The sequence below is a fragment of the Puma concolor genome, chromosome E4 (genome assembly GCF_028749965.1).
Source record: "Puma concolor isolate L17-30 chromosome E4, mPumCon1.1.hap2, whole genome shotgun sequence".
In the NCBI taxonomy this organism is placed as follows: domain Eukaryota; kingdom Metazoa; phylum Chordata; class Mammalia; order Carnivora; family Felidae; genus Puma; species Puma concolor.
Genome location: NC_141683.1, coordinates 63,164,435 through 63,180,588, shown reverse-complemented (window position 1 = coordinate 63,180,588; position 16,154 = coordinate 63,164,435). Strand labels below are relative to the sequence as shown.

The 16,154-nt window shown below is 44.7% G+C and overlaps 1 protein-coding gene across 2 annotated transcripts in view; it reads left to right on the top strand.

Moving 5' to 3' along the window:
• Window positions 1–361: 361 nt before the first annotated feature.
• The window catches only part of PLD5 (phospholipase D family member 5), a 423,767-nt gene continuing 407,974 nt past the window's right edge, over window positions 362–16,154 (top strand). For both annotated transcript variants that reach the window (XM_086694252.1, XM_086694253.1), the window contains exon 1: window positions 362–680. In XM_086694252.1, the coding sequence (XP_086550378.1) occupies window positions 492–680 (189 nt within the window). In that variant the 5' untranslated portion in view covers window positions 362–491. The remainder of the gene's footprint in view (window positions 681–16,154) is intronic.

Sequence of the window (16,154 nt, the reverse complement as noted above, 5' to 3'; positions counted from 1 at the left end):
AGGGGTGCAGCCGCGCGCGGAGGGGCGGGCTCGGCGGCGGGCGGCGCGGCTCCTCACTGCACCAACCTGCGGGCTCCGGCTGGCTGCGGGCCGCGGCCCCTCCCACCCGCACCCCACCCGCGCCGCCGCCGCCGCCGCCGCCCCGGGCCGGCCCAGTCCCAGCCGCTGCCGCAAGGAGCCGGCGTGCGGGGCGCCCGCCCGGACCGCAGCCGCCCGGGGCGTCGCGGCCACCGCGGCGCGCGCCGGGCCTCCCGGGGGCCGGCTCCCCTCCCTGCGTCCCTCGCGCCCTCGCCCCTTTCTCCCACCTCCCCCCTCCCGTGCCCACCCCCGACCTCGCCTTCCCTCCGCCGGCCGCCCTCCTCCCGCCCGGCCGCGCGCTCGGCTCGGCTCCCCGCGCCCCCCGCGCCCGCTCGCTCCTCCTCCAGCCCCGGCCCGGCCTCCCGCGAGTCCTCCAGCCCGCTGCGCGCCGGCCGCCGCCTGGTCATGTCAGGATGGAGATCCGGCAGCACGAGTGGCTCTCGGCCTCCCCCCACGAGGGCTTCGAGCAGATGAGGCTCAAAAGCCGCCCCAAGGAGCCCTCGCCGAGCCTGACCCGAGTGGGCGCGAACTTCTACAGCAACGTCAAGCAGCAGGACTACAGCGCCAGCGTCTGGCTCCGGAGGAAAGACAAGCTGGAACACGTAAGAGCGGCGCGCTCCCCGGGGGCCTGGGCCCGGCACCTGCCCCGGAGGCGGCCCGAGCGCGCGCGCGGGGCGGCGGGCCCGGGCGCGGGGACCCGGCAGGTGGCCCGACTAGTCAGGGACCCGGGCGTCCGCGTCCTCCCTCCGACCCGGGGCCTCTGCTCCTGCACTTTCTTGCCGGGAAGGACCGGGCTGCGGGGAGGAGAGGGGAGGAGATGCCTTTCCGGGCACTGCTTGGCCCCCCGCGCACCTCGACCCTCCCCACGGGCTTCTCGCGGGGTTCATTTGCACCGCGTTCTTGGGGCTCCTCTGCGGGGTGAGCGAGGAGGGGACCTGTCACGGCGGGGCTCCAAGGAACGCGGCGCGGCGGTGGGCTCTTAGAGGGGGTGTCTGCACGGTCTTGGGGGCTGTGTTACTTCGTCCGGAAACTGCCCGTTAGCGAATCCGTGAGGGTGCCGCCGCCGGCCACCCGGCCTGGGTCCGCGCACGAGCCGGAAGAGTTTTCTGGAGCCTGTCCTCTGGGATGAGCAGTTGGCGATCCGCTTCTAGAGCCCAACTAGGGAGGGCGAGCCGAGCGCCCAGATAGATCCCCGGGCACCTGCCGTGGGCAGGGTGGGAGCTGGAGAATGGGGACCACCGCTCGCTGGAGTGCGCGCTTCGCCGGAAGCGTTCCCGGCACTGGAGCTGAGCCCCTGGGGCTCGCCATTCTGGAAGGGGAAAGTCCCTCTAAAGAGACGTTTAGTGGATCCATAGTTTCCAGCCTGACCCATCGGCATCTCCTTAAACCAGGTGTTAAAATGAAACTGAGAATTATCTCAAGAGTGCAGCACCACTAGCTCAGGAGAGGATGCTGTTCCCTCCCGCGGAGATGCATAAGCCAAACTGAGTGTTAGCGGAATGTGCAGGCTTCCTTGTATTTGGGTCATATCTCCAATTATGACGGAAAGATAACTTCCGAAACTCACGCATTTCATACCGCTGCACGGTCCTGACTCCTATCCGCACCCCCCGCCCCCCAAGGGCTTCTCTTCCTCTCCTGGGCTTTGCAGCAACACCTGGCTTCCCGAGAGGAAGGAGTATTTCTCCAACAATCTGAACGGAAGGTCTGTGCCTTTTCTCTCAGGGCCTGATTAAGTCCCTTGAAAGCTCTGGTGTAAAGCTTTCAGTTGGGGAACCGGCTGTCTTGCGGGTGGAAAACCATTTCCTAGTATCAAAAGCATGTCTCACATCCTTAAGACCAGGGAAGTAGCTGGTTTCTAGTTGTTTGAAAGGCAGCAGAATCCGCTTAAAAATGCGAGCTCCAGAAATGGGCCGGGAACCGGTGGTTATTAATGTTTTAAGGGGGGCAAAGAGCATCTTCATGGAATTTGGCTCTTGCTGTTGGTATCGGATGTTAGGACCAGGGAGAGTGGTTCAGACTTAAGCAGTGGTAGAAAAATCCGTGTTTCCGTTGTACTTTTAGCTGCTGTTTCCTTCCTTCAGTTCGTGAAAACCAGTAGTGCACCCTTTTCTGTCTACATCTCCATGAGTCAGACACTGCACACCTTGTACTTCAGTGGGTCCTCACTTTTATGTTTCCACTGACAGTTTCAAGTCCTACCAGGGAGGGCCCTGGCACCCTTACCTTTCTGGATGAGCGCAGGATGTTCAGCCTCTCCTGAGGGTCAGAGACCAAGGAAAGGAAAAGTCTCCTTGTTTAAAAGCATGTGAGGACCATGCTTGCTTCTTCACTCAGATGCTCCGAAGACAGCATTGCATTAAAAAAAAAAAAAAAGAAAAAGAAAAAAGCCACCTCATTTGTTATTTAAATCAGCCTAGCATTTTTGTTTGCTCTCTCCAATACATTCCATGAGACAGGTATTCTGTTTCTGATGGTTTTCTCTGTATCTGCTTTCAGTTAGAAAGGGGGCTTTACTTCCAGTGAAATTTTTTTGTGATATTCTCTTGCTCCTTTGAAACATCTACATTTTAAATGAAATAGTATTTATGAATATACAATGAGAGAATTAAAATTTGCATAAAAATGTAAATTTTATCCGAATTCAAGCTCGGGGTGTCTGTAATATATGTCTTCTGTTGTGGTGTGCTATGTTTCAGATAGTTCGATGTTAATTTCTGTTTAGATATTTGACATTTAAAAACTCATAACAAATGTAACCTAGCATATTGAAAATGTGATGTTGACTTTATGATAGACAATATTCTGAACATATGTGGCACTACAGAGTGTCCTAAGAAATTCAAAAGTGACATATGGCAGTTAAAAAGAATCCCATCAATCCATCTAAGCAAATGGATAACCACCATTTTTTTTATCAGGTTAAAAAGTGAGTTAATAATTGTGATGGAGATCATAAGCACGAAAGCAGCCTACGTTATTTTGCTGGTGCTTTAAAAGCCAATCTAGTATTAAGGGCATCATAAGGGGTGGATATCCATACACACGTATTCAGTCATTGCTAACGGGATTCCCTGAAATGAAAGGTGGCCGTGTGTGGACTCTGTCCAGACTTCAGAAGCATTGCTCAGTCTGAAAGTCAATAACACGATGCAAAGGGACAGCTGAAGAATATACTTGCACCCACTTAGCTAAAAGGGGGGATAATTTCTCTCTCCTTTTCTGGTTTAAAGGCTGCAAGGGCTAATCCCCAGGCTATACCAGCACCTGAAAAGATCCATGAATTGGTCAAGGATAGGAATACTAACAGCCCATCCTTGAATTTGTCTCTTGGCATTTGTTGTTCAACACTTAAGATGAATGCCCATTAAGAAAGAAATGCTTGTGGGGGAATTCTTGCATTTTTTTTTTTTAACTATTTTAATGTTTACTTTTGAGAGAGAGAGCACAGGGAGGAGCAGAGAGAGAGGGAGACAGACACACAATCCAAAGCAGGCTCCAGGCTCCCAGCTGTCAGCACAGAACCCAACGTGGGGCTCTTTCTCACTAACGGTGAGATCATGACCCGAGCCGAAGTCAGACGCTTAACGGACTGAGCCACCCAGGCGCCCCAGAATTCTTGCATTCTTAAGTCATGATGAGAAGCTACAGAGATTTGTACCGTGAATTCTGGGCTTTGAATTCCACTGGGAAATTTCAGGAAAAAGTAAAATTGCTGACCACACACAGAATGTTTTCTTATTAGCTGCAAATAATCCCCGTGGTTCTTAGACTCTTTTGCTTCTTTTTCTGCCTCACCATGCCTGTGGCTTTGGAAGGCACTAGGTTTGATAAACAGTGGAAGTCTCACATTCTGTAGGGTCCTCTGTTACTTTAGGTGTAACATAACAGGGAGGGATTATGGTCTAGCAAAGCAAGAGGAGCAGGGAGCCGTTCCTTTGACCCCCCCCCCCCCCCAACCCACCCCTGTTCTGTCAGCCCGCCCTGGGGCTGGGTCACCTTAAGGGTAACGACTTAATACAGTTTGACTATCTTAGAGGACACTGTAACAATAATGTTACACTGTAACAATAATGTCTCACGGTGGCATATGCCGTTGGCACTATTTTGTTGCTCTTGTTGTTGTTCAGAGTAGGATTGTTGCAGGGGTTACTCTGCTCACTTGCCTGGTTTTATGCCAGTTGTATGTGTAGAAGTTTCCTGATGCCATTTATGGAGCTAGGAATGCCTTATTTTCCCTCATGCTTAGCTCTTGCCAAAGTGCAGTTAAGAGTAGGGCTCTGGGTAGACCATCTCTTATTAACTCTGTGATCTTAGGCAAAAGACTCTGAGTCACCAGGGTATACATTCACATTCCTCCTGAAAGGAGTCACAGGTTTCCTCGGATGATTCAGGGAGACCATCCATGTGTCTGTTGCAGTGACACACAGGCCCCTGACGCCAGGGGCTCAACACTGCAAAGGTGTATTTTACCTCCCGTATCTCATCCGTGCATGTTGGCAGGTTCTCAGACCCCATTCAGACTGCTATGACAGAATACCACAGAAGGGGGCAGCTTACAAACGGTGAACATTTCTTTCTTGGCAGTTCTGAAGGTTGGGAAGTTCAAGATCAAGTCACCGGCAGATTCAGGGTCTAGTAGGGGGTACTTCCTCTTTCATGGATGGCTGTCTTTTTGGTCATCTTCTCAGGGTAGAAAAGGCAAGGGGACCTCTCTGGTGACTCTTTAATAAGGCCACTGTCCTGTTTATGAGGATTTCAGTGTTATGACCTAATCACCTCCCAGACACCCCTTCCCTCCCGATGCCAGCCCACTTGAGGTTAGGTTTCAGCCATGAGTTTTGAATAAACACGAACATCCAGTCTACAGCACCAGGGGATTTTCCTCATCTTAGTTGCCTGGCCTGGGGGAAGCTCCATCCTGATACATGTTCTCAAGGCAGTTAAAGAGAAGGATGGTAAATCACGTAAAATCTCTCGGTGCTTCGACCCAGAAGCAAAACATCCATTTGACTCCTGTTGATTGGCCAAAGACAGTTTTGAGGCCAAGGCTTGCTTCGAGGAGGTGAGGAAGGGAGATCTGATCAAGACCCAGAAAGAAGGGAAAGAGAACATCCTTGACCAGCTGCATCCATGGAGCCCTCACCCTCCACCTGAGAGCTTGCAGATGTCACATTTGAGATCAGCCTGCCTGCATTATAGTCCTGGACCCAGAGTATATGGGTCTTTTGGCCAGCAAGGCCAGCTGACTATCTTGGGCTCTTTAGGCTGCCTCTGCCTGGCCTCCAGTCTATCCTTTGGGACCCTGATTGTGCTCTGAGCCAGGGCACCCTTGCTTGTGCCCTGCCTGGCCACCCTGAGGCCTCCTCTTCTTGTTCCCACCTTCTGCAGGCTCTGCTAGCAGAGAACAGCTCTTTGCTCTGTCGCCAACCCCTGCTTTCTTTCCCAGCTCTGTGCTGGTGGAATTAAGTCGAGCGATAGTTCATTTATCTGCATGATGGCTCAGAAGGCCTATTTAAAATGGAAAGAGAAAGCAGAAGGGAGAATTTGTAAAGAGTAAAAGGTAGACGAATCTTTAATGTACATGCTCGTAGTGAGCCTTAGGATCTTGCTTGGTTTAGTTGAGTGCGTCACTTAAAAAAACTGTCTCCTCTACGTGTGAATATGCACCTGCTAAATAGAGTTTATGTTACCGGTGAATAGTAAGTAAATGAGAAGCACACACTTGATTCCTGGAATAAATTATTCACATGATGAGCAAATAATAAATGGATTGGAGCAAACTTGGTCACTGTGGTCTGGGCTTCTATTATGTAATGCCATTTACGTCCCACAGAACAAATTTGCGGGAGTATTACACCCCACAGAGCAGACCAGTGAAGCACCAAAGACAGTTCAAACTGAAGGAATGAATCTTTAAAATGTTCCACTAAAAATCAAATGGGGGCGCTTGGGTGGCTCAGTCTGTTAAACATCTGTCTCTAGATCTCGGTCAGCTCAGGTCTTAATCTCAGGGTCGTGAGTTCAAGCCCTGTGTTGGGCTCCATGCGGAGTGTGAAGCCTACTTAAAAATTAATTTAGAAAAGAATAAAATGAAAAAACAGAAATGAAATGAACACACAAGCAGAAAATATTCTTTTTTTTAATCTTTATGTACTACTGTTCAATTTGTGTATTATCGGATAATTTTCAGGAGGTAGATGTTTAAGAGCATTAACATTTACCAGGATTATTTCCTGTGCTTTTTGATAGACAGAACAGACAAAACCTAGGCTGAGGCAGGATCCTCTCATCGGTCAAGTAATGGAAGTTTAGATGTCTCTGGATCGTGTTCTAATGGACCTCATGTTGTGTCCATTATTGTACTTGTCACGACTACAGGTAGCAAATATTAATTCTGCTAATGGACTTCTCTAACTGTGGGTTGACATTTCAGTTTATTTTGAAAAACCTTTGATTCTTTGCAGTCTGTTGGGTGTGGCTTGTTGATTTATTTTAAGGTGTAGCCTATGACATCATATTTAGTATATTTAATTTGAGAAGCTCAAGATGCTTGGACTTAAGATTTCTTTTTCTACCCTTCGTCAATGTGACAACCACATACCAATTTGTGGCCAATTTCTCTAGAAGTTTTTACTTATCTTTGCAAAATTCTGTGTCTCTATCAGGTTTAAACCTGTATAACAGATTTCCTTTCTTCTATTTTAGTTCCAGAGATTAAAAAATCTGATGGATCTTTTATAACAAAAGTTTTTATACTGCATTGACTGATAGGTGGCATGATCAAGCAGAGGTAGAGTTGTTGGTAAGATTATCAGCCCAGAAATGTTGCTTCAAGTATATATACTGGGGACATATAAAGTTAAGCCTACGATTCATATCTACACAGATTGTGCTGAGTGAGTTTAGAGTACAATGGGGATGTTCAGGAACAGTTGAAATGCCAAACTGTAGTTGTTAAGAGACAGACTTTTTTTTTTTTTTAAGAAGTTTCTTTAAAAAAAAAAATTTTTTTAACGTTTATTTATTTTTGAGACAGAGAGACAGAGCATGAATGGGGGAGGGGCAGAGAGAGAGGGAGACACAGAATCCGAAACAGGCTGCAGGCTCTGAGCGGTCAGCACAGAGCCCGACGTGGGGCTCGAACTCACGGGCCGTGAGATCATGACCTGAGCCGAAGTCGGACGCTTAACCGACCGAGCCACCCAGGCGCCCCAGAGTTTTTTTTTTTTTTAACCAAAAAAGTACATTTTAATTTTTCTCACAAATGGAAAAATGAGCCCACTTTCTAAAACCCTCAAGCCCTTAAGCAGAGCTTATGGGGAAAAATGAAGAACATGACAGACTTTCCTAGGTGGAATCAATCACATTGGAAAATGTCACTGCCGTCTAACATAGGAAGTGGGCCCAAGTTGAACTACCTGATTTGGTATCGTGGGAATGAATGTCATGGCCTTTGGGTCATAAATATGGCTCTTTATTCTCTACAGAGGACAGTGAGCCCTGTGAATATACTGTTTCTCAGACTTGAGCTATTGTATTCCTGCCAATACGTTGTTAGGTCTGGTCCAGCGATACCATCAGGAGTTACCTTGAGAAGGTGGGACGCGTCAACCGACACTTATTGCCGTTGCCTGTTATGGGACCAACACTTTGTTAGCAGATCACGAGGACTTTGATTTCACAAGCATTCAGGTGACATATACTGTGTTCCAAATGGCGGAGAATTTACAAAGACCAAAGCAGAGTCCCTCCCTCAAGATGTTTACGGCTTAATAAATAGTTATAATATGATTACAGTGTTACGAATAATGCCAAAAAGTGTGACATAGTATAAGAACACTGCCTTCAAAGGACTTGTTTAGACAAGGATAAAATACAGTTAAAAAAGAAGTAATGTTGGGGAGCCTGGGTCAGCTAAGCATCTGGCACTTGGTATCAGCTCACGTCATGATCTCACGGTTTCATGAGTTCGATCCCCTGCGTCGGGCTCTGTGCTGACAGGGCGGAGTCTGCTTGAGATTCTCTGTCTCTCTTGCCCTCTGCCCCTTCCCCACTTGCACTGTCTCTATCTCTCTCTCTCAAAAAAACAAAACAAAACAAACAAACAAAAAAACTTAATGTCGTATGTAGTGATGCTGTATTATGACAAACTTGAATTTATTTCAGTAATGCAAAGTTGCTGTGAAATTTGAAAATCGGTTTGTGTAATTTATCACATTAGCAGAAGGATAAAGTAAACCCATAGGATTATCTCAACAGATGAAGAAAAATCATATGGTAAAATTCTATACCCAAGCATGATAAAGTTCTCAAGAAAATGGAAATAAAAGGAAACTTTATTCCTCTAAGAGTTTCTTTAAAAAGAATCACAGCTAATGGACAAATATTGAAAAAAAATATCTGCATAGATTGTGAGTGGGATTGAGATGCCACTATCAGTGCCTGTTTTCAGCATTGCACAGGAGGTCATAGCCAATGCACGAAGGCAAGAAAAAGAAATAATATAATTGAAAAGGAAGTAATAAAATTGTCATTATTAGCAGATGACATGAGTATGTACATTTGAAAATCCAGAATAAACCACAGATATACTTAATGAATTAATAATGTCCCTGGGTTATCACAGCCACTACATACAAAGTCAATATTCAAAATTAAACTAGAAAAATAATTCCAATGTAAAACTAAAAACTTAAAAAAAGAGTTTTTAATATTTATTTTTGAGAGAGAGAGAGACAGAGTGAGAGCAGGGGAGGGGCAGAGAGAGAGGGAGACACAGAATCCGAAGCAGGCTCCAGGCTCCAAGGCTCCAAGCTGTCAGCCCAGAGCCCAACGCGGGGCTCAAACTCATGCACCGTGAGATCATGAGCTGAGCCGAAGTCAGATGCTTAACTAACTGAGCCACCCAGGTGCCCCAAAACTAAAACCTTTTACCATTTACGTTAGGATACAAATATCATATTCTTAAGGAAATGGGTACCTCTTTTTAATTTCCCCAGATTGAGCTAGAGAGTAGAAAGAATACCAGTTAAGTCCCAGCAGGTTTGTGCATGTGTGTATGTGTTGAAAATGATTCTAGAAATTAAATGGAAACACAAAGGGCCAAGAATAGCCCCTATAATCTTTATGAAAAAGAATGAAGTTAGAAGACTGCTTCCATATATCAAAGCTTGTTCTAAAACGATTAATTAAAGCAGTGCAGGGATGAACAAACAGAGCAGATGACAAGACAGAATGCAGAAGCAGACCTGTGTATACTTAATTATTGACAGGAACTTGATTTATGACAGAAATGGCAGTTCCGAGGGGCAGTGGGAAAAGGATGGTCTTTTAAAAAATGGTGCTGGCTCAGTTGTACATCTACATTAAAAATGATCTTGGGGCGCCTGGGTGGCTCAGTCGGTTAAGCGTCCGACTTCGATCTCGTGGTTCGTGAGTTCGAGCCCCGCGTCGGGCTCTGGGCTGATGGCTCAGAGCCTGGAGCCTGCTTCCGATTCTGTGTCTCCCTCTCTCTCTGCCCCTCCCCCATTCATGCTCTGTCTCTCTCTGTCTCAAAAATAAATAAATGTTAAAAAAAAAATAAAAAAAAATGATCTTGATTTCTCTTTCATGCCATACGCAAAAATCAGTTTAATGTAGGTTATAGATCTAAATTAGAAACAATGCGGCTTCTAGAAAATAATAGTATAAAAAAACCTTAATCAACTTGGACTAGGGGAAAAATTCTGAAGCAATTTTAAGAATCCCGATATATTGTTATTAATAAACTGGACTACATTAAAATTAGGTAACTCTGACAGTAAAAGATTAAGAGAATGAAAAGGCATATCATAAAACAGGACATATTCCCAACACACACTCTATGACAAAGAGCTTGTATCTACCATATATAAAAAGCATCTACAAATCAATAACAACAGACAACCCCCAAAAAGTGAGCAAGACATTTGTTTTATTTCATTTTTAAGTTTATTTATTTTGAGAGAGAGAGAGGGAGAGAGGGAAAGGGAGAGAGTGCGCCATGCACTTATGCACGCACAAGCGGGGGATGGCCAGAGAGAATCCCAAGCAGCCTTCGCACTGTCAGTGGGAGCCTGACATGGGACTCAAAACCATGAACTGTAAGATCATGACCTGAGCCAAAATCAAGGACACTTAAGGGACTAAGCCACCCAGGTGTCCCAAAGTGAGCAAGACATTTAAACAAGAACTTCACAAGAGTATATCCAAGCCATCAAATGTATGATAAGGTACTTGATGTTGTCAGTCATCAAGGTAGCAAACAGTTGAAATCAGACATCAGTATATAGTCACACGAATGGCTGAGATGAAAATGATTGACAATAACAAGTGTTGATTAAAATGAGGAACGTCTGTAACTCTCATAACTTCCGGAAGGACTGTAATTCATAGAGCCACTATGGAAAACTGTTTACACCCTATACTAATTTGAATGCATGTATATCTCATGACCTAGTGATTTAAATTCTATGGGTATATCAAACAAATGTGTGTTCATGGGCACCAAATGAATGTTTATTGAAGCATTATTTTAGTAGCCCCCAATTGAATGCAAGTCTAATATCCAATATAGTTGAATATCCTATATGCTCATATATGTAATATCGTAATATCCTGTAGTTGAATGGGTAATTTCTAATTTACTCATACAACATATAATACATTAGACAGTGAAAAGGGTTTAATTATATATGTACATATATCTGTATATGCAATGCTGTGGATGACTCTTTTCACACACACTAATAAGTGAAGGAAGAGAGAGACTGATTCTATTTATGTGAAAAAAAAAAAAACCCAGGCAAATCTAAATAATGAATATAAAAAGTCAGAATTAGTGATTACCTTTGGGGGTAAAATGGGAACTGGGGAGATTTCTGGGAGGCTAGTAGTTTTCTGTCTCTTTTTTTTTTTAGGAGGTGGCTACAAAGTAACATTTATTTTCACACCTTATATGTATCATTATTTCCACAGTAGTTTATTAAAAGAAATAGTAAAATGGGTATAGTGCCCTTTCCTCTTGCTTATTGCTTATCTCCGGCTGTTACTCCTCAGACTATGCTTCTATTCTGTTCTCTCTAGCCCACAGACTTTGGGCCGTGATGCCCTGTCCCTGTTGTGTTCACGTGGCTGACTCCTCCTTGTCACCTCCCTGGGTCCTTTCTGCTCCACAGCCTCACCGTCTGCTTTGGGCAACCTTCCATATCATTCCATTGCTTAGATTACACTGTGTTCTGATGCTGTGTTTATTGCCTTCCCCATGGACTCTCAGTTCACTCTTTTGTAATATTCTTTCCAGCCCCTTTTAAGAGCGATTGTTGAGTGAATCGTAGCCTCCTGGAGCTGAGACACCTGAAGTCACAACTTGTCCGGGGAAGGGTGAACCCTAACCAAGGGTTTATATGGGGCCTCAGGAGCCCAGGAAGAAGAGCTTCAAGCCAGTTAGGGCTGGCTTGAACCAAGGCTTCTGAGGGAAATGCAGGCAGCAGAGAGCCTGTGGGGAAGATTAGTGGGTGAACAAATATGAGTGGAGAACAGGCTTTGTGGAAGGGAATGCTGTGTGTGAAAACGCCCACGGAGGTAGGGGTGAGACGAGACTGTGCAGGGCTTGAAGACCGGAATGATCAGCTCTGGAGGGTGGGCTTCGTTCAGTAAGCAAAGGGGAGGCGTTTGAATTTAGCAAATCCACGTTTCAGAGAGTCTGCAGCATTGAGGCAGGAGAGAGCCTGGAACTGGGGAGACCAGTGCTAGTCTCTCTTAGTGGTTGAAGTGGGAAGGAACAAAAGGAGGTGGTACAAATGGAAAAATTGAGGAGGGACAGATGCAAGAAATAGCATCACGTAAGAGAGTTCATGGCACCTGGTGCTTGGCTGGATGTGAGGGGTCTGAGCCAGCTTCTGCATTCAGCAAGCGTGTGTCGAATGCCAGGGATGTCCCCATAATTGTGATTGGCACAATGGGTAGGAGGATGAGCAAGGAAGGTCCCCAGACTCCTTGAGAGTTGGAATTCTTCTCTATTCATCATCGGATCTTGGGTCCAATTTATTATTATCTTGATCTGTATTATCAATATGATTATGATCATAATTCACGGACGCTCCACTTCTGCTCTCTGCACTGAACGGAGTCCCAGGCTTAGGAAGGTTCAGATACACATGATCGGACCTTTTGCTTTGGATTGCTTACAGTTTAGTCCTTCAGAACTCAAATATTGTCACCTCTAGACCCGAGGCCTCATTAGGCGCCCTGTGCAGGCATTGTGGGCAGGCGTCTTTTTTTAAAGACACACTTTTTTTAAAACTGCTGATTGTCAATTTTTTGCCCTCAGTGGAGAGTTTGAGGATAGTAACAGTGTCTTAGTCATGACGGTGCATCCTTAATGGCCAACACAGTGCTCGGTGGACATCTAGTATTTAGTGACTTGACTATTAAAAGAGTGAATGAATGCATGAATGAATGCATGAATGAATATGGGCTTAGGGAGGCAGGATTTACACATGTAAGTGAAGGAACAAGGTGGCATATGTTACCTGGCAGATAAATGCAACAGACGCTGAATGCAGCAAAAACTCAGTGGAAAGAAACACGAGAAACTACACGGAGACTACAGACTGCATTTCAGATGGAGAAGATAATAGGCAAGGATGCTTCTAGCCCAGCCGCAGGCTGAGGCTCCATTCACTGGGAGATGGGGGTTTCGTGGTCACTTTATTGACCTATTCTGGTGTCTAATGCTATTGTTTATAGTGAATTCTATTAGAGTTTTTTAACATATATATATATTTATTTCTTTTTTGTTTCTTTAGACAGCACAAACTGGGGAGAGGGGCAGAGAGGGAGAGAGAGAGAATCTCAAGCATGCCCCACACTCCGTATGAAACCCAGCACGGGGCTCAGGCTCACGACCCTGGGATCATAACCTGAGCTGAAATCAAGAGTGGGACGCTCAACCGACAGGCCACCCAGGTGTCCCTGTTTGAGTTTAAATTTCTGTCTGTCTTAGTTTTAATGAGTCAAGAAGAGAATATTATCTTTTGAATTTTCCCCAAGTACTTTGGGCTGATTTTTTGCTGGCGCCTGAATCTACTGGTTCATGGTTTAGCCTCTGTCCTGCTCTGGCTGCGTGTGCTTGATCGGAAACTGTGGGACACTCTGTGGCAGGGAGTGTGTTAAAACCGCCAAAGTCCCCTAAAGCACCTGCCAGTCTTGATCATGTAGAACCTCCACTATGACTTCCTGACTTGTCTATTTCCAAACTAATTTCATTTTCTGAGATCTTGCTTTAATCCATGACACATGCACACATTGTTTAAACCTGTCCTATACAATTTCCAATAAACTTTTATTTTGGAATAACTCTAGATTTGTGGAAAAGTCACAAGGATAGTAAAGGCATTTCCTGCACATCTTTCACCCTATTTGAGGTTTTCCTTAATATTACATCCCAAACTCCAGACTTTGTTAGATTTTCACCAGTTTTATTTTATTTTTTAATTTTAATTTATTTTTGAGAGAGACAGAGAGAGAGAGACAGAGAGAGAGAGACAGAGTGAGAATAGGGAAAGGGCAGAGAGAGAGGGAGGCACAGAATCCAAAGCAGGCTCCAGGCTCTGAGCTGTTAGCATAGAGCCTGACGCGGGGCTCAAACTCACAAACCCGTGAGATCATGACCTGAGCCGAAGTCAGATGCTTAGCTGACTGAGCCACCCAGGTGCCTCAGATTTTCACCAGTTTTAAATTGTGTTTAAAGATTTTGGTGTTCCAAGATCCAATCCAAGATAACACATTGCGTTTACTTGTCATGTGTCCTTAGCTTCTGGTCTGCAACGGTATCTCAGGCTTTCCTCAGTTTTCATGACCTTGACAGTCCCCCCCCCCCCCGCAGTTTTATTGAAAACTAAAATTGTAAGAAATGTAAAGTGAACATTGTGATAATTTGGTATACATACATTGGAACAGGATTTTCACCATCAGATTAATGAAAACATCATCACCTTACATATTTCTCTTTTTGTGGGTGTGTGAGAACATTAAAGTTCTACTGTTTTAGCAAATATTTTTTAAAGTTTATTTATTTATTTATTTAGAGAGAGAGGATGCGGGAGGGGCAAAGAGGGAGGGAGAGAGAGAATCACAAGCAGGTTCTGTACTCTCAGTGCAGAACCTGATGGGGGCTTGAACCCACAAACTGTGAGATCATGACCTGAGCCAAAACCAAGAGTTGGACGCTTAACTGACTAAGCCACCCAGGCACCCCCAGACATCATTCTTCTTATAAACGAAAGTTTGTACCCTTTTACAGTCTCTTCCTATTTCCCCCAACACCCCCCAACTCTGGAAACCACTTTTCCGCTCTCTGTTGCTATGAGTTAGACTTTTTTTTTTTTTTCTTTTTTAATTTCACATATAAGTGATGCCATGCAGTATTTGATATTCTCTGTCTGGCTTTTTCACTTACCATAATGCCTTCTAGATCCACCCACGTGGTCACAAATGGCGGGATTTCTTTTTTTCTTAGGACTACATAATATTCCATTGCGGATATGGATATACATCTTCTTTATCCATTCATCATTGATAGAAACGTAGGTTATTTCCATATCTTTGCTATTGTGAATAACATTGCAGTGAACATGGGAAGGCAGATATCTCTTTGATATCCTGTTTTCCTTTCTTTTGGATATGCTGGGATTGCTGGATCATATGGTAGTTCTATTTTTAGTGTTTTCAGGAACCTCTCTACTGTTTTCCAGAGTGGTGGCACTTGTGTGCATTCCTACCAACGGTGCACAAAGGTTCCGTTTTCTCTACATCCTTGCCCACACGTGTTATCTCTTGTCTTTTTGACCCTAGCTGTTCTAGTAGGTGTGAGGTGATATCTCATTGTGGTTTTGATTTACATTTCCCTGATGATGAGTGATGTTTTCATATACCTGTTGGCCATATAGTTGGATTAAAAAAAATTTTTTTTAATGTTTATTTTTGAGAGAGAGAGTGTGGGTTGGGGGGGAGGAGCAGAGAGAGAGGGAGACACAGAATCTGAAGCAGGCTCCAGGCTCTGAGCTGTCAGCACAACCCGATGTGGGGGGCTTGAACCCACAGATCATGAGATCGTGACCTGAGCTGAAGTTGGACATGCAACCAACTCAGCCACCCAGGTGGTCCTAGTTGGCTTTTTTTTTTTTTTTTTTTTTGCTATTGAGTTGAATGAGTTCTTTATATATTTTGGGTATTAATCCCTTATCAGATCTATGATTTGCTATCAGATATACAATTTGCAAATATTTTCTCTGATATGGTAGGCTGCCTTTTCATTGTTGATAGTTTCCTTTGCTGTGCAGAGCTTTTTAGTTTGATGTTGTCTACTCATTTATTATTGTTTTTGTTGCATTGCTTTTGGGGTCAAATCCAAAAAGTCATTGATTTAGTTTGAAATTAGGAAGTGTGATGCCTCCAGCTTTTTTCTTCTTCCTTAAGATTGCTTTGGTTTTTCTAGGGTTTTGTGGTTCCATACAAATTTTAGGATTATTTTTTCTATTTCTGTGAAAATGCCATTGGATCAAAAAAATTTTTTTAATGTTTTTATTTATTTTTTTGAGAGACAGAGATAGAGCATGGGCGGGGGAGGGGCAGAGAGAGGGAGACACAGAATCTGAAGCAGGCTTCGTGCTCTGAGCTGTCAGCACAGAGTCCAATGTGGGGCTTGAACCCACGGACTGCAAGATCATGACCTGAGTCAAAGTCAGACGTGTAAGTGACTGAGCCACCCAGGTGCCCTGTGCCACTGGATTTTTGATAGTGATTGTGTCAAATATGTAGATTGCTTTGGGTAGTTTGGGCATTGTTCCAGTATAATTCTTCCAGTCCATGAGCCTGGAATGTCTTTCCATTTATTTGTGTCTTCCTCCGTTTCTTTCATCAATGTCTTATAGTATTCAGTATACAAATGTTTCATTTCCTTAGACAAGTTTTTTCCTGGGTATCTTATTCTTTTTCATGCAATCGCAAATGGGATTTTCCCCCTTAATTTCTTTTTCTGATAGTTTCTTATT